The 18,563-nt window shown below is 42.4% G+C and overlaps 1 protein-coding gene across 6 annotated transcripts in view; it reads right to left on the bottom strand.

Moving 5' to 3' along the window:
• Positions 1-18,563, bottom strand: part of LOC110520058 (protein TANC1) — a 277,467-nt gene that overhangs the window by 103,384 nt on the left and 155,520 nt on the right. For 4 of the 6 annotated variants that reach the window (XM_021597043.2, XM_021597046.2, XM_021597048.2 and 1 more), the window contains 2 exons: positions 13,971-14,110; positions 7,335-7,557 (listed from right to left, as the gene is read on the bottom strand). In XM_021597043.2, the coding sequence (XP_021452718.2) occupies positions 7,335-7,557; positions 13,971-14,110 (363 nt within the window). The remainder of the gene's footprint in view (positions 1-7,334; positions 7,558-13,970; positions 14,111-18,563) is intronic. The other 2 variants (XM_021597045.2, XM_021597049.2) reach the window with 1 other exon arrangement.

The following is an 18,563-nucleotide window of genomic DNA, read 5'->3' as shown; positions in this document are numbered from 1 at the left end:
AGTCTCCCTCCTGTCCAGCACTGCCAGAGTCTCCCTCCTGTCCAGCACTGCCAGAGCCGCCCGTCTCTCCTGAGCACTGCCAGAGCCGCCCGTCTGTCAGGAGCTGCCAGAGCCGTCCGTCAGTCAGGAGCTGCCAGAGCCGCCCGTCAGTCAGGAGCTGCCAGAGCCGCCCGTCAGTCAGGAGCTGCCAGAGCCGCCCGTCAGTCAGGAGTTGCCAGAGCCGTCCGTCAGTCAGGAGCTGCCAGAGCCGCCCGTCAGTCAGGAGCTGCCAGTGCCGCCCGTCAGTCAGGAGCTGCAAGAGTAGCCCGTCAGTCAGGAGCTGCCAGAGCCGCCAGTCAGTCAGGAGCTGCAAGAGCCGTTCGTTACTCCGATGCTACCGGAATCGCCAGTCACTCCGGCACTGCCGGAATCGCCCTTCACTCCGGAGCTGCCGGAGTCTCCCGCCCATTCGGGACCCGTGGCTAGGGTCCTCAGTCCGTGGCGAGGGTCGTCGCTCTAAAGAGGCCACGGAGGCAGGTTAGGAGGCGGACAAAGACTATGGTGGAGTGGGGTCTACGTCCCGCGCCAGAGGCACCACAGAGGACAGACACCCACCCAGACCCTCCCTTATAGGTTCAGGTTTTGCGGCCGGAGTCCGCACCTTTGGGGACGGGGCGGGGTACTGTCACGTTCTGACCTTAGTTCTTTTGTTATGTCTTTGTTTTAGTATGCGCAGGGCGTGAGTTGGGTGGGTTGTCTATGTTCCCTTTTCTATGTTGTGTTTTGCGTTTGGCCTGGTATGGTATGGTTCTCAATCAGAGGCAGGTATCGTTAGTTGTCTCTGATTGAGAATCATACTTAGGTAGCCTTTTCCCACTTGTGTTTTGTAGGTGATTATTTTCTGTTATGTGTATGTCACTTTTCAGAACTGTTTCATTTCGTTTCTCCTTTGTTATTTTGTTTAGTGTTCTCGGTTTAATAAATATATGATGAACACTTACCACGCTGCGCTTTGGTCCTCACCTCATTCCAACGACGAGCGTTACAAACATGGTGTGATCAAGCTGAAGTTGATACTGTAGTAGGGTTGCAAAATGACGGTTACTTTCCCAGAATTCCCACATTTTCCAGAAATGCAAGATGGAAGGTTCCCGGAATCAGGAGGGAATAAGCAAGGAATCCTCCAACCAAGATCTCTGGAAAACCTGGGAATTCTGGGAAAGATACCATTTGACTTCAAACTTCCATTTGAAGACTTTAAACAGGTGTTTGCTTACATGAAAGCAAATCCCCTTTTAATCCTCTCCTCAGGCCTGGCTGACCATGCTAAACAGAATCACTAAAAGCTGAGGGGAAAGGCAAAAGCCACCAACTGGCAGCTGGGCTAAACATGGGAATGCTTCCCGAAATTGCACCCTATCCCCTATATAGTGCACTATTTTTGACTGTCACATGTGCAGTCAGAGGAAATGCGTCTGTTTTTGGCAGCTTTAGAGTAGACCCACTGTACCACATAGCTAATCTGGATTTCATAACTGTGCTGTGTGTTGCACCGTCACTAATAATAACATAACAAATACGTCTGGGATAACTAGCCTGATGCTTGTGCAAATATTCAGCAATTCATAAATCCCTAAATGTTGTAACATTTGATACAGTGATTTGATTCACAAAGACAGACCGAAGTGGTCTGAATAAAAAGGTAAAACAGCCTACCTTCTTACACTAGCTTTGCCATCTCCTCACTCTGCTTTAGAACATGAATAACTGGTTATCATCGTTATTTACAGCATGAATAACTGGTTATCACCATTATTTACAACACGAATAACTGGTTATCGCCATTATTTACAATATCAATAACTGGTTATCGCCGTTATTAACAACATGAATAACTGGTTATCACCGTTATTTACAACATTAATAACTGGTTATCGCCATTATTTACAACATGAATAACCGGTTATCACCGTTATTTACAACATGAATAACTGGTTATCACCATTATTTACAACATTAATAACTGGGCATCACCATTATTAACAACATGAATAACTGGTTATCACCGTTATTTACAACATTAATAACTGGTTATCGCCGTTATTTACTTAAGTGATAACGCCCTCGAAGTCTGTGTTTTTTGAGGATAAATTGACACGGGTGTTGTTAAGCCCGAGATGAAGTCAAGGACCGGCTTCAAGGGCATTATCACTTTTATACAACGGGTTGCCAACATATTTAAATAATGGTTGGCATATTTTCAGTAAAAATATTATTTTTATTTATTTATACTATTTCATCCTTCCACAAGATATAGTCCCAACACAAATCTAGGGTTGCAACCCAAGCTGGCTGGTTGTTCTTTCTATTGATTTGGTTGCCAGAGACTCGACCCAGTCGTTCCGTCTTTTGGTTCTGTATCTAGAGACGTGACCCAGTTGTTCAGTCTTTTTGTTCTCTATCTAGGGACGCGACCCAGTCATTCGTTCTAAATGTTCCATTGCCATACTGGCTGGCAATATTCTTATCCTTTGTTTGCTAGCCAGAATATCAATGAAGTAACTACGTTTTTTGGTTACTACATGATTTCATATGTGTTATTTCATAGTTTTGATGTCTTCACTATTATTCTACACTGTAGAAAATAGTACAAATAAAGAAAAACCCTTGAATGAGTAGATGTGTCCAAATTTTGACTGGTACTGTGTATCCCAAAAAAGTATGCTGATTCAGAATTTTGATTGGCTGAGAAACACTGCCTGTCTGTCTGTCTTGTTCGGACTCTCGTCACGTTCATTACTAAGGGACAGCTGGAGACTGAATTTGAATATTGAAACAATGTTGCATAAGTCGCAGAGACAGACAGCAAGGTTTATACAAATATCTGCCGCAGAAAACTAAATGTTAGCGTAAAAGAAATGTGAGATAATGTCTAGATGCTTTGTAATTTTTTTAATTTACCCTTTATTTAACTAGGCAAGTCATTTTTATAGTGGAGATCAAGTTTATAAATGGCCTGGCTGAGATGATAAGATAGTGAAATGCGCAGTCAGATGGAACAGGGTAAATGGGCATTTTAACGTCATAGATTTAGCCGGTGGTAACTTATGGAAGAGAAACTGTCTGGAATGCGGTTTTAACCAATCCCCATTCATGATTAGACCCACCTGTTGAATAAAACATTAATAACTTGTCATGATCATTAATTACAACATGAATAACTGCTTATGACCATTCCTCTTAAGTCCCCTCCTTGCGATGCCCTCCCTCCCTCCCTCGGCCCCACCTCACAACAGCAGCTGCAGATTTTCATATGTCAACACACACTCTGCAGTAGGCTCCATACCATCCCACCCAACGTGCTGTTTAAAAACCAGCCAAATTAATATGGGTTTTTGAAGTAAATGATTCCTTGCGTTCTCTTATCCTGCTTCTTCCACAGTCCGTTTCAACCACTTCAAAGGCCCTGACTACTATTCATCAGAGCTGGGAATCAGTCTCATGGACACAACATGTACGTCCCAAATGGCACCCTATTCCCTATATAGTTCACTATTTTTGACCAGAGCACTATGAAATAGGGTGCCATTAGGAACGCAGCCTACTTGGCTTCTGCCTCTGCCTTTTAAATAACCCAAGAAGCCCTACTCACTAGGGGGAAGTTCCGGACCAATGTTATAGCTTGTCTTCCGACAACAAACAGAATTTTGAGTGTTTGAAGGAGAAACCATGAGGCCGCTAGACTTGGCTAGAAGCATTGAGTTCTACAGTACTGATTCCACAGAAGAAAAAATAGGTCCGAGTGATCTGAAGTTGGCTGGACTATATGTATCAAGCGTTTTAGAGTGGGACCACTGATCTAGGATCAGTTTTGCCTTAAATATCACAATGAATAAGCTGACATGGACAGGGACCTGATCCTAGATCAGCACGTCTACTCTGAGACGCTTAGGCTACATCTCTCAGCCTCAACCTGGGCAGTAGGTAGAGTTGAAGTAGGAAGTTTACATACACCTTAGCCAAATACATTCAAACTCAGTTTTTCACAATTCCTGACATTTAATCCTTGTAAAAATTCCCTGTCTTAGGTTCATTTAAATTAGGATCAGCACTTCCTTTTAAGAATGTGAAATGTAAGAATAATATTAGAGAGAATTATTTATTTCAGCTTTTCTTTCTTTCATCACATTCCCAGTGGGTCAGAAGTTTACATACACTCAATTAGTATTTGGTAGCATTGCCTTTAAATCGTGTAACTTGGGTCAAACGTTTTGGGTAGCCTTCCACAAGCTTCCCACAATAAGTTGGGTGAATTGTGGCCCATTCATCCTGACAGAGCTGGTGTAACGGAGTCAGGTTTGTAGGCCTCCTTGCTCGCACACACTTTTTCAGTTCTTCTCACAAATGTTCTATGGGATTGAGGTCAGGGCTTTGTGATGGCCACTCCAATACCTTGACTTTGTTGTCCTTAAGCCATTTTGCCACAACGTTTGAAGTATGCTTGGGGTCATTGTCCATTTGGAAGACCCATTTGCGACCAAGCTTGAACTTCCTGACTGATGTCTTGAGATGTTGCGTCAATATATCCACATAATTTTCCATGCTAATGATGCCATCTATTTTGTGAAGTGCACCAGTCCCTCCTTCAGCAAAGCACCCCCACAACATGATGCTGCCACCCCCGTGCTTCACGGTTGGGATGGTGTTCTTCGGCTTGTAAGCCTCCCCCTTTTCCTCCAAACATTTTGGCCAAACAGTTCTCTTTCTGTTTCATCAGACCAGAGGACATTTCTCCAAAATTCTTTGTCCCCATGTGCAGTTGGAAACCGTAGTCTGGCTTTTTTATGGCGGTTTTGGAGCAGTGGCTTCTTCTTGCTGAGCGGTTTCCTCCAGCATCTTCACAAGGTCCTTTGCTGTTGTTCTGTGATTGATTTGCACTTTTCACACCAAAGTACATTCATCTCTAGGAGACAGAACGCATCTCCTTCCTGAGCGGTATGATGGCAGCATGGTCCCATGGTGTTTATACTTGTATTGTTTGTACAGACGAACGTGGTACCTTCAGGCATTTGGAAATTGCTCCCAAGGATGAATCAGACTTGTGGAGGTCTACAATTTATTTTCTGAGGTCTTGGCTGATTTCTTTTGATTTTCCCATGATGTCAAGCAAAGAGGCACTGAGTGTGAAGGTAGGCCTTGAAATACATCCACAGGTACACCTCCAATTGACTCAAATGATGTCAATTAGCCTATCAGAAGCTTCTAAAGCCATGACATCATTTTCTGGAATTTTCCAAGCTGTTGAAAAGCACAGTCAACTTAGTGTATGTAAACGTCTGACCCACTGGAATTGTGATACAGTGAATTATAAGTGAAATAATCTGTCTGTAAACAATTATTGGAAAAATTACTTTAGTAGATGTCCCAATCGACTTGCCAAAACTATAGTTTGTTAACAAGACATTTCTGGAGTGGTTGAAAAACAAGCTTTAATGACTCCAACCTAAGTGTATATAAACTTCCAACTTCAACTGTATGTAGGCAGTAGCTGGGCACGGCACAGGGTTATTCATGCTGCTTTACAATGGCAGATACAATATCACAGCCAGCATGAATTATTTAGCAGCTATGATATTGCACAGGGGGGTTAGGAAGAATATGAGTCACAGTTATCAATTATGTCAACAGCAGCACAGAATTTGCATTCGGGAGATGAAAAGTATTACTGCCAACCAACCAAGTCTGTCTTGACCACAAAATGGTACAAAAAGGTTGAAACACTGGTGAAACAGCTCACGATTTCAGCAGAGGCTATTGCAACACGTCTTTTCCCTTCATTTTACTTTGATATAGGCCACATTTACTTGGGTTAATGTACAATAGGGGATATAATTGTAATGTCTTAGTGAGGTTAACTGCTTTGTTTTATTTTGGTCCAAATCAACTGGAGCCTTGAAAAACATATGTCAATAACCAGACATAAAAAGTAAAAACACTTACGGGGCCTCCCGGGTGGCACAGTGGTCTGCTGTGCCACCAGAGACTCTAGGTTCGAGCCCAGGCTCTGTCGCCGGGAGGCCCATGGGGCGGCGCACCATTGGCCTAGCGTCGTCTGGGTTAGGGAGGGCTTGGCCGGTAGGGATATCCTTGTCTCCGGGCCGGGCGCAGTGCACACTGACCAGGTCGCTAGGTGTACAGTGTTTCCTTCGACACATTGGTGCAGCTGGCTTCCGGGTTGGATGCGTGCTGTGTTAAGAAGCAGTGCGGCTTGGTTGGGTTGTGTTTCAGAGGACTCATGGCTCTCGACCTTCGCCTCTCCCAAGTCCGTACGGGACTTGCAGCGATGAGACAAGACAGTTAATACTAACAATTGGATACCACGAAATTGGGGAGAAAAAGGGGGTAAAAAAATATATATAAAAATAAAAAAACACACAATGTTGCATGACTAGCATTTTTGGCCAATAAAAAAGGTACAATTCAGAATACCGAATTAATTTCTAGTAGGTTTGACAGTCTCTGGAACCTATAAGCAGAAACCACAAAGGAATTGAATACAGTAAAAACCCATCTTCCTGTCAGCACATGTAAATCCCCAAATCTCCTAAAGCCCCTGTTAGTAGAGGAACAGAACAGCCACATGTTGTTGGAGCTTTCAACCATCACTACCTTTTAATACTGTACACACCACTAACAGCGCAATGCAACACCGCTTTCTTCTCCACGATGAGTCTCGATTTGCCTTCCTCTCTCTTGTAGAATGCAAACATATTCTGACCATTCTGATTGGTCTCAGAAACCGACAGGTTGGGACAGAGCCGGCCTACATGATGACATGTCAACTTTGATACTCTGATTGGTTAAAGACGATTCAATCGCTGATGAATATGTTGTGTACAAGGCCCCTCACTATGACGTCAGCACAAACAACTTCTAGGATACAGACTAAATTTATGTAGCGATTGATAGAGTAGCAGAATAAAATTCAGGATGAGTTGTCAGGCAATAAAACAGTAAAATGATCAAAGATTTTGGAGAAGATGAATGTATATAGTCCATATGAATAATGATCGATTGGACTTATCAGGGTAAAGTAGACCTTATTGAGATTGTTGACGATGCTAGTCTCATGAGACACAAGAGGCATGGAGGACAATGTGAATAGTAAGAGATGAGGAAAGGCTGAGTACTGGGGACTGAGTAACTGATTGAGTGGATGGGTGAGTGAGACGGTGTCCTTAATGGCACCCTATTTCCTATAGTGCACAACCTTTGACCAGAAGGGCCCTGGTCAAAAGTAGTGCACTGCATAGGGAATAAGGTTCCAATTGAGACGCAACCCGAGTGTCGCTCACCTATGATCCCGCTGTCCTTGCTCTCGAGCGTGGAGCTGGGGCTGGCAATGGTTCCACAGGGGCTGGAGTGACTCAGAGGAGTTTTGCTGTGACCGCTGCTGCTGTGTCTGAGGCTGTGGCTGGCGTTGCTGTTCAGGGTGGAGCACGGGCTCTCTGTGCAGGGGGACGCCGTGCTACTGGTCAGACTGGAGCAGGGACTGATACCCTGACTAGTCACTGAGCACTGGAGAAGGAGAAACACATTTTATTTTGTTTTATTGATCCCACATGGCAGTCAAATATAAACTCAGCAAAAAAAGAAACGTCCTCTACCTGTCAACTGTGTTTATTTTTTTGTGTAAATATTTGTATGAACATAACAAGATTCAACAACTAAGACATAAACTGAACAAGTTCCACAGACATGTGACTAACAGAAATTGAATAATGTGCCCCTGAATAAAGGGTGGGGGGGTCAAAATAAAAGTAACAGTCAGTATCTGGTGTGGCCACCAGCTGCATTAAGTACTGCAGTGCATCTCCTCCTCATTGACTGCACCAGATTTGCCAGTTCTTGCTGTGAGATGTTACTCCACTCTTCCACCAAGGTATCTGCAATTTTCCGGACATTTCTGGGGAATGAGATCCGGGGTCTTCGGTGGCCATAGCAGAACACTGACATTCCTGTCTTGCAGGAAATTACGCACAGAACAAGCAGTATGGCTGGTGGCATTGTCATGCTGAAGGGTCATGTCAGGATGATCCTGCAGGAAGGGTACCACATGAGGGAGGAGGATGTCTTCCCTGTAATGCATAGCATTGAGATTGCCTGCAATGACAACAAGCTCAGTCCGATGATGCTGTGACACAAAGCCCCAGACCATGACGGACCCTCCACCTCCAAATCGATCCAGCTCCAGAGTACAGGCATCGGTGTAATGCTCATTCCTTCGACGATAAACGTGAATCCGACCATCACCCCTGGTGAGACAAAACCATGACTCGTCAGTGAAGAGCACTTTTTGCCAGTCTTGTCTGGTCCAGCAACGGTGGGTTTGTGCCCATAGGCGACGTTGTTGCCAGTGATGTCTGGTGAGGACCTGCTTTACAACAGGCCTTACAAGCCCTCAGTCCAGACTCTCTCAGCCTATTGCAGACAATCTGAGCACTGATGGAGGGATTATGCGTTCCTGGTGTAACTCAGGACGTTGTTGTTGCCATCCTGTACCTGTCCCGCAGGTGTGATGTTCGGATGTACCGATCCTGTGTAGGTGTTGTTACACGTGGTCTGCCACTGCGAGGACGATCAGCTGTCCATCCTGCCTCCCTGTAGAACTGTTTTAGGCGTCTCACAGTACGGACATTGCAATTTATTGCCCTTGCCACATCTGCAGTCCTCATGCCTCACTGGGAAATAGTGTTTAAACACTTTACAATGAAGATCTGTGAAGTTATTTGGATTTTTACAAATTATCTTTGAAAGACAGGGTCCTGAAAATGGACGTTTCTTTTTTTAAATTTCAGTTCATTACTGAAATGCATGGGTATTTACAAAGATAAGGCACATAGGCCTATGAAGTTGTCGTCATCATTGTCCTCATCAACAACATAATAAAACATGACAACAGAGGAAGAGAAAGGGCAGAGAGTAGAGCATTGAGCCAAGGAAAGAAAACTACTGCAATCAGTATGAATGGAATCTCATAGCTACAAAGTTTAACAATAAAAACCTGTTCATATTTTTCACTTGGGAATATTGAGCGTGTCTCCTTATATGGAGCAGACTGGAAAATTTGAGTCAAGTCAAATAGCTTTTTTTAAACCTGAGCAAATAACCCGAATCATGCGCAAGCAATGCAAATTCCTGAGGAAATAAATTAGCAGTTTACATGTGAGCATGACACACAAGCTGAAGGCATGAGCTCGCTCAGTAAACAAAGCGAGGCTTTCAAAACAGCAAACTCAGGCCTAAAACGACTCCAGGACCTGTATATCGGAGTAGGAGTGCTGATCTAGGATCAGTTCCCTCCTTTCCATAATATGGAATAGGATTCATTATGATCTAAAAGCTGAAACTGATCCTATATCAGTACACCTAGTCTGAGATGGATGATGAATATAGGCCCAGGCTGTAGACTAGACCTGAGCTAGAACAACTGAATACCAACTTACAATCTAACTACTCACATTTACATATCCTACATTACTCATCTCATATGTATATACTGTATTTAATACCATCTATGGCATCTTGCCTATGTCGCATGGCCATCGCTCATCCATATATTTATATGTACATATTCTTATTCCATCCCTTTACATTTGTGTGTTGTTGTTGTTAGATTTTACTGCACTGTCGGAACTAGAAGCACAATCATTTCGCTACACGCTCATTAACATCTGTTAACCATGTGTATGTGACAAATAAAATGTGATTTGATTTGATTTTAATAGGGTGCTATTTGGGACACAGTCCAGGAGCCTTCTAACACTGCCTCACCAAAGGGTTCTGCATGCTAACTCTTCCTCATTGTTTCCCATCTACATCACGATGTCACACTCTAGCTAAATGGTGATCAGGGTCAAATTCATAACGGAACACAACAACAAAAAAATGTTGGGCAATGGAAAACCAGGAGGTAGTCCCTCCCTGTTTCAGTCTGTTTTCTTCCGTTTGGTGCCTATTGAATAGGACCCATGTAATGTGGAGCAAAGGATAAGGCAACTTACATCACCCAACATACCACGCTGATAACATAATAGCTTGATGGCATTTTCTCTAAGGGAGAATTAAAGAGATTATGCTTTTAAACTCTGATGGTAAAACAGCAGTGTAGAAGTCAATGGGATAGGGAATAGTTAAAGGTCATGCACAGTCAAAATCATGTTTTTCATTCAATTGGATGATATTTGGATAAAACCAGATAAAGTAGGATGACCAAAGTATAAAAAATAACTGTTGATTCTACATTAATAAAATGGATTACTCGACTAAAAGTTGCATCATAAAGTTACTGGTCCCCTTCCCCTGTGTCAAACACCTTGATTCGGGAGGCTGGATTATTAAGGGATTTTGTGGCGTCACAAAATCTCAAATTTTAACACACCAATGGTAAAGTCTTATTCTCTTACCTAATTTAAATAAGTACCACCTTGTAACCAACATCGCAGAAGGCATGTTTGCAGAGGGGCGTGGTTTACACAACTCCACTGGTGCCAACATTTGACTGCAGCGTATCAGAAAATATAATTACAGGTTTCCCATATTCATCTAAGGCAAATATACTTACAGGTGACCTGTTTCAAGAAGCTAGGCGTATGTCGCATATCACTACTTCACAGGAGAGGCATTTGAACGCATTTTAATCATTTTTAATCAAAATGCGGAAAAATAAAATAAAATGCCTTCTAGAACATATAAACTTTCATGTGCCTTGATAACATACTTATTTATATGCCATCTGTAAATTCAAATATGTTTTTAAAATGACGAGCCAAGTTGGTTTAGCCACGGAAAAAGACAGAAACCTTGCCGCTAGTCATGACTGGCTATGATAATGGATGGGCTGGACATGCTGAGAGATGAGTTCGTATTGGTCTGCCATTTAGCACACTTCTGTCTATAACATGAACTGCTCAGTAGGTGTAGATAATCCTTGCTACTGCGGCTTTTTTGAAAGATATAACGTTAGTCATGGAGAACTATAAAAGGGCTGCTACTGCTCTCAACAACATTGCTGCCCCGAATTTAGCAGGCGCAATCGACAAAAAAAGGTTGCGATAGAAAAAGTTGTGATGGACTACTTTCTGCACACGGTCAGTGTGAAATGGAGTGACTTGACACTACTGTCCAAACAAGCTGTAGTTAGCTACAAACCAAACGGAAAAGACACACTGCCGTGAAGTGTTCATCCATGTACGGGTAAGAGTCTAGCTACATTTTCAGAAATGATACATTTGTAATTTTGTCAGAAAGTTGTTTTTATTGCAAGTTAAAGCATACGGTTCGCTTGCTAGCGAACATTAGCTTGCTGGCTCGCTAGCTAAAGTTACATGTATGATCTGTGTAGTAATAACATTTGTATCTCAGAAATCCATTATCATTCCTAGTTGTAGCCTAATGTTAGCTAACTAGCTAACATTGAACCTAGTTGGTTAGCTTTAGCTACCTACAGATTCATACTACAACATTTCATGCATGGTGGCTAGCTATAATAATCCGTTTGGACTGTAACTATGGGCTGGGATTATGGTTCATTATTTAGCTAGCTAAATACATGTCTAAACAAAAGACTCCACTTCGCCAGTTGATTACATGGCCCATCAAGTTAGCCAGGTGTGTCTGGGGGGGATTACGGCAATCTATTGTATTTCATTGGCATGTGTACATGTCTAAACAATAGTGACCCATCCACTCAGCTAGATGTGGCTGGGGGAGGGGGGTCATAGCATTTCTTTCACATGACCCATCAATTTAGACACGTGTCTGGGTAAGCATAATCTAATAATTATAAAATACTTTTATCTGGACATTTTCTATTTTTGATATTGCTACTATGCAAATATGCAAGTAAACATTTCACTATACCGTTTACACCTGTATCCTGTACATGTGACAAATAAACATTGATTTTATTTGATTAGTTTGTGTCTACCAGAGATGATAATGTGAAGAACAACATGACCTGCAACAAAGTCAGATTAGGATATAGGCCAAGGACTAGATAGTATATTTTTACCTAGAGTTTTTCCTTATTGTAGGCTACTACTTTCACCACTTTTAGTCTTGAAATCTTTGGTTATTTACTACACTACCTTACTCATTCTGTTTAGCACATGGCCTCACAAGTGAATCCTTAAAGAGACGGGTGGGGCTAAGGTTAAGAGGGTGTGAACGATGCTGAACAACGAAGACAACGAAGAGCTCTTCAGTACAGTAGGTGTAACAAAATATTCAAGTGCCATTTCTCAAAAGTGGGGTTACAAGTTAATCAACTATCAAAGCAGAATTAATTCCCAATTGTTCCTCAACTGCAGTGTATGATATACCATTTTGTAGCTCTGAGTACCTACTTTTATCAATACAAAAAAACATCAACTAAAAATGTTTCTACAGAAGACCCAATTGAGGTGATGAGGTCACATAGGTTTCCACGTTGCGTTGCAGTTCTTGACACAACTCGGTGTGCCAGGCACCTATTACTATACCCAGTTCGAAGGCACTTAAATATGTTGCCTTGCCCATTCACCATCTGAATGGGTCACATACACAATCCATGTCTCAATTGTCTCAATGGCAAAAAATCCTTCTTTAACCTGTCTCTTTCCACTTTCATCTACACTGATTGAAGTGGATTTGACAGGTGACATCAAGAAGGGATCATAGCTTTCACCTGGATTCACCTGATCAGCCTATGTCATGGAAAGAGCAGGTGTCCTTAATGTTTTGTGCACAGTGTATATATTTTATGAAAAGTACCCAGACTTTACCCTGTAAAGCTTCAACTGAATGTGTCCAAGATGAACTAGCTAACTAGTTTGTTAAACAGTGCTGACAATTCATTTTTTTCCATATTGATGCTGTTACAAAACAGTTGGATAAAACACTATTTGTGAAACCATGATGTGATGTATGACAGGATTGGATGTTGCATGCAATTTCAATGTTGTTTGAGTTGCTTTGTGTATCAGCAAATTTGGTTGAGATAATCTAACTGCATCCATGTTGCTTGACATAGGCATTCTCAAAGAACCGTCAGTCGAGGTGAGCTCCCCCGCCCACTCATTCTGTCTTTTCAGACTTCCTGGTAGTTTGCCCTAAGAGAAAAATACTCTTTGAAAAATATTGCAGGTAATGTTTTAGTCACTCAAAGGGCTATTTTACATGGGAATTAGAATGACTGCTCAGGGACCTTTTAGCAGATGATCAATACTTCCAAACGTTTCTCTCTAAAGCACTGAGAAGAACATCATTCTAGATTGACAAAAAACATCACAAAACCAGTGTTACCCTAATTTCTTGGGATTCTCACTGACATCTCGACTAATGAATATGATTCACAAAATATAAGCTTCTTAAAAGTGACTAGAATGACCGATTCTGGGCCAAAATGTGTCAAAGAAGCATGAAGAGAAAAATCAATGGGGAGCTCTGCTCCCTTCCACTGAGCTTCTGACTAATTAGCAGAGCCAAACAAACTGAGCAGAAGACTTGACATAACTCTATTTCTGGAGGTAAGCTCGTACACTTCTGTTACATACTCAAATGCCCCTGCAAGAGCCACTCAAGTTTGCCTAAGATCATCACACTGGATACCTCAGGCTCATACTTCAAGACTAACACACTTGAGCAGTTTAACTAACCGAACATTCACTTAGTTTACAGACACAAAACATCTCTGAGAACATGTTGATGTTAGAGTTTAGAGTTACCCTTATTTGCCGCAATTAGTATCATTTCCGTGGAAGAATTGAGACTTTAATCCAAGTCCAAAGAAGCGGGGGCAAATGCGAGCGCAAGCTGCACCAAAAAAGCATCCTTTCTTCTTTCCCCTCTTTTCACACTCTCTCAACTCTCCTGCCTCCCCTCCCTTTTTCTAGCTCTCTATCTCTGTTGTTGTGCGGCTGCTGCAGCAGCTGCAGGGGGAAATGAAATACCTTCTTTTCATTCTTGTCTTCCATAGGTATGCGAGCTGTGCCTGGGATCCCTTCTCCCAGTAAGAAGCCCAACCTTGTCATCAGCTCCTGAGTGGCAGGGGAGGAGGAGGAGCTTGGCTCTTTCTCGGCTTGCAGCTCTGCTGTGTGAGAGAGGAGAATTGACTCACGTTAATATTCACAGGCAGGCCAAACCAGAGAGAGTGACTGGCTCTGCCCCTGCTGCTGCGCTCCACACATGCACACACACACAGAAAGACACACACACACACACACACAGCTGCACGCATGCACACACACTGCTGCTGGGGATGCGCAGGCAGAGAGGAAGGCATACTAACACAGATGTGGATACAGAAAGCATGGAGCACAGCACAGTGCAGCTCAGTGCACTACAGAGGGAGTACTCTGCAGGGTTTGCTTGCACAAGTCCAGCCTGCCTGCCTCGTTAGGAATGCTGTGACAGTGTCTGTCTCTCTTCAACAAGTCCAGCGTGCCATTCTACATGATGCAGCTCTCACTCAAAGAGCCTCGGAAAATCAATGAAGAACACAATGGTAGAATGAAATAGAAAAGGCTTCCTTTTTGGACTTAACTGTTGTCTCCTGTCTATGTTACCAAAAAAATAAAACAATTTAAAAAATATGAAAAAAGGATCGCAAAAAAAATCCCTTTTGGAGGATTCCCGGAGTCAGGAGGGAATAAGCAGGAAATCCGGAATCCTCCAAAAAATTATTTCGGGAAAACCAGGGAATTTATTGAAAGTTTCCAGAATTTTGCAAACCTAGTGTCAACCCCTTGCTATTGTACTTGTGTTGAGTGGACTGCATTATATATTTATTTGGCATAATTTCACTGACAGTGTAGGCCTTATGTATCCTCTTACATGTAGCCTGCTGTATACTTGTCTGCTATGATGTTCCAAAGAATGTACATTGGTTTTCACTGCTAATAAATCATGAGCTCACAAAACATTGACCTTCAAACACACTGCAAACCAATACATCCACAACTGGGTGATGACGCTGTTATTTTGTATGTACATTACCCCAACATGTTAATGAGGAGCCAGGGGGATATGGGCTCCACATATGATGGGCTGACCATAGAAATAGTATGATATGATTAGTATTAATATTTATATGGGGCTGACAACCTTGCCACCCCACCCCTAAGGGCAGTGGGGAGGCCTGGGGTACAATAAGTTATTATACTGCATTCTGTCGGCACCTCCCCCTCCCCTCTCTCTTCAAGTTATTAATAATGCTGGCAGTCCATCTGATTAAATACAAACCTGTCCAGCCACATAATATACTGCCAAGACATAATGAAGTCAAAACTAATGCCGCCACCACACACACACACACACACACACACACACACACACACACACACACACACACACACACACGTGTATACGGACATGCATGCACACACACACATTTACAATTATTTGCTGCTGTGGTGGCAGGGGACGCAAGAAAAATCCAACAATTTTATTATAATATGAAATCTGCTGATGGATGCAATGTATGTTTCATTGGATGTTTCATTGAATGCAAAACAAGACTGACCCCGCAGCAGAAACTACTCTACCACCATGAACATGTTTACTTCTCTACTCCCAAGACATTCTCTTACAAACTGTGTATTACTATGTTATTATCTATAGGAACAAATGCTACACCAGATTGGTTGAGCGGGAGGATGTTCCAAACATAGAAACAGAATTAAGCAATTCTATTTCTATGATTCCAACCTGGTTGACGGTTAAGAGGAGGAATCCAGCAAAAATATACATTTGGTAAAACGGAGAGGAGGAGAGAGGGAGGGGAAGAGAGAAATTATGGAAAATCTCATTACTATCCTCCCTTAAGGAATTAACCAAGGAGACCCACTCCACCAACGTACACGAGCTCCCTCTCTCCTCCACTTCCACTACACCCCTCCCCCTCCTTTGCCCTCTAACTCACTTCATTTCACTGCCTTCAGATCAAAATCAAACCAAGTTTGATTGGTTGCATACAAATATTGAGCAGATGTTATTGCGGGTGTAGCGAAATGCTTGTGTTCCTAGCTCCAACAGTGCAGTAATATCGAACAATTCACAACAATACACACAAGTCTAAAAGTAAAAGAATGGAATTAAGAAAAAAAAATATATATATATACAGTGCCTTGAAGTGGAACAACATTTATTGGATATTTCAAACTTTTTTAACAAATCAAAAACTGAAAAATTGGGCGTGCAAAATTATTCAGCCCCCTTAAGTTAATACTTTGTAGCGCCACCTTTTGCTGCGATTACAGCTGTAAGTCGCTTGGGGTATGTCTCTATCAGTTTTGCACATCGAGAGACTGACATTTTTCCCATTCCTCCTTGCAAAACAGCTCGAGCTCAGTGAGGTTGGATGAAGAGCATTTGTCAACAGCAGTTTTCAGTTCTTTCCACAGATTCTCGATTGGATTCAGGTCTGGACTTTGACTTGGCCATTCTAACACCTGGATATGTTTATTTTTGAACCATTCCATTGTAGATTTTGCTTTATGTTTTGGATCATTGTCTTGTTGGAAGACAAATCTCCGCCCCAGTCTCAGGTCTTTTGCAGACTCCATCAGGTTTTCTTCCAGAATGGAAGAAATTCTTCCACATGTTTGGTGTGTCTCCCAGGTGGCTTGTGGCAAACTTTAAATGGATACTTTTTATGGATATCTTTAAGAAATGGCTTTCTTCTTGCCACTCTTCCATAAAGGCCAGATTTGTGCAATATACGACTGATTGTTGTCCTATGGACAGAGTCTCCCACCTCAGCTGTAGATCTCTGCAGTTCATCCAGAGTGATCATGGGCCTCTTGGCTGCATCTCTGATCAGTCTTCTCCTTGTATGAGCTGAAAGTTTAGAGGGACGGCCAGGTCTTGGTAGATTTGCAGTGGTCTGATACTCCTTCCATTTCGATATTATTGCTTGCACAGTGCTCCTTGGGATGTTTAAAGCTTGGGAAATCTTTCTGTATCCAAATCCGGCTTTAAACTTCTTCACAACAGTATCTCGGACCTGCCTGGTGTGTTCCTTGTTCTTCATGATGCTCTCTGCGCTTTTAACGGACCTCTGAGACTATCACAGTGCAGGTGCATTTATACGGAGACTTGATTACACACAGGTGGATTGTATTTATCATCATTAGTCATTTAGGTCAACATTGGATCATTCAGAGATCCTCACTGAACTTCTGGAGAGAGTTTGCTGCACTGAAAGTAAAGGGGCTGAATAATTTTGCACGCCCAATTTTTCAGTTTTTGATTTGTTAAAAAAGTTTGAAATATCCAATAAATGTCGTTCCACTTCATGATTGTGTCCCACTTGTTGTTGATTCTTCACAAAAAATACAGTTTTATATCTTTATGTTTGAAGCCTGAAATGTGGCAAAAGGTCGCAAAGTTCAAGGGGGGCGAATACTTTCGCAAGGCACTGTATACAAAAGTATGTAGACACCCCTTCAAATTAGTGGATTCGGCTATTTCAGCCACACCCATTGCTGACAAGTGTATAAAATCAAGCACACAGCCATGAAATCTCCATAGACAAACATTTTCAGTAGAATGGCCTTACTGAAGAGCTCAGTGACTTTCAATGTGGCACCGTCATAGGATGCCACATTTCCAACAAGTCAGTTTGTCACATGTTCACCCTGCTAGAGCTGCCTCAGTCAACTGTAAGTGCTGTCATTGTGAAGTGGAAATGTCTAGGAGCAACAACGGCTCAGCCGTGAAGTAGTACGCCACACAAGCTTAACAGAATGGGACCATCGAGTGCTGAAGAGTGTAAAAATCGCCTGTCCTCTGTTGCAACACTCACTACCGAGTTCTAACCTGCCTCTGGAAGCAACGTCAGCACAATAACTGTTCATGGGGAGCTTTATGAAATGGGTTTCTAAGGCCGAGGAACCGCACACAAGCCTAAGATCACCATGCACAATGCCAAGCGTTAGCTGTAACAGTGTAACCCCACCCGACCCCTTTTAGTAGGCTAACCTATACATTGGTCATTGGTCATGTAACTGCGGGGCAAGAAGAGATGTAAGTGTAAGGATGTGTCCCAAACGGCACCCTATTCCCTACCTAGTGCACTACTTTTGACCAGGGTACATAGAGTGTTCCATAGGACTCTAGTCTGTTATAAAGAATAGGCCTGTGAACTATTGACTTTCCTTTGAATACTGCTGTCAAAAACTGCTGCATTGACATTAATATCATTCACCCAGTTTAAATAGCTGATATGTTTTTGTATTTTGAAAGTAACATTTGAACATACTTGGAAAAACTAAACGATGCATTTGGGAGGCTAATCAAGCTAATTATAGAAAGGAATGGGTAAAGAATGACCTTGATTTCAGAGGTAAAAACAAACTGATAAAACCTGATTGGAATACAATAAACATAGAGATTGTTCCAGGAACAAATGATCCAACAACTAAAATCTGAGTAAATTGTAGCACCAAAGCTGCATGCTAAATGTGTGTAAATGCATGCAGCTGGTGCTCCTGGACCCCGCAGCAGTGTTCAGTATAACGGCAGTACAAAGCATGTCAACTTCA

Source organism: Oncorhynchus mykiss, chromosome 3, assembly GCF_013265735.2.
Source record: "Oncorhynchus mykiss isolate Arlee chromosome 3, USDA_OmykA_1.1, whole genome shotgun sequence".
Taxonomy (NCBI): domain Eukaryota; kingdom Metazoa; phylum Chordata; class Actinopteri; order Salmoniformes; family Salmonidae; genus Oncorhynchus; species Oncorhynchus mykiss.
The sequence above is the reverse complement of the archived record's forward strand: the minus strand, read 5'-3'. Positions and strand labels throughout refer to the sequence as shown.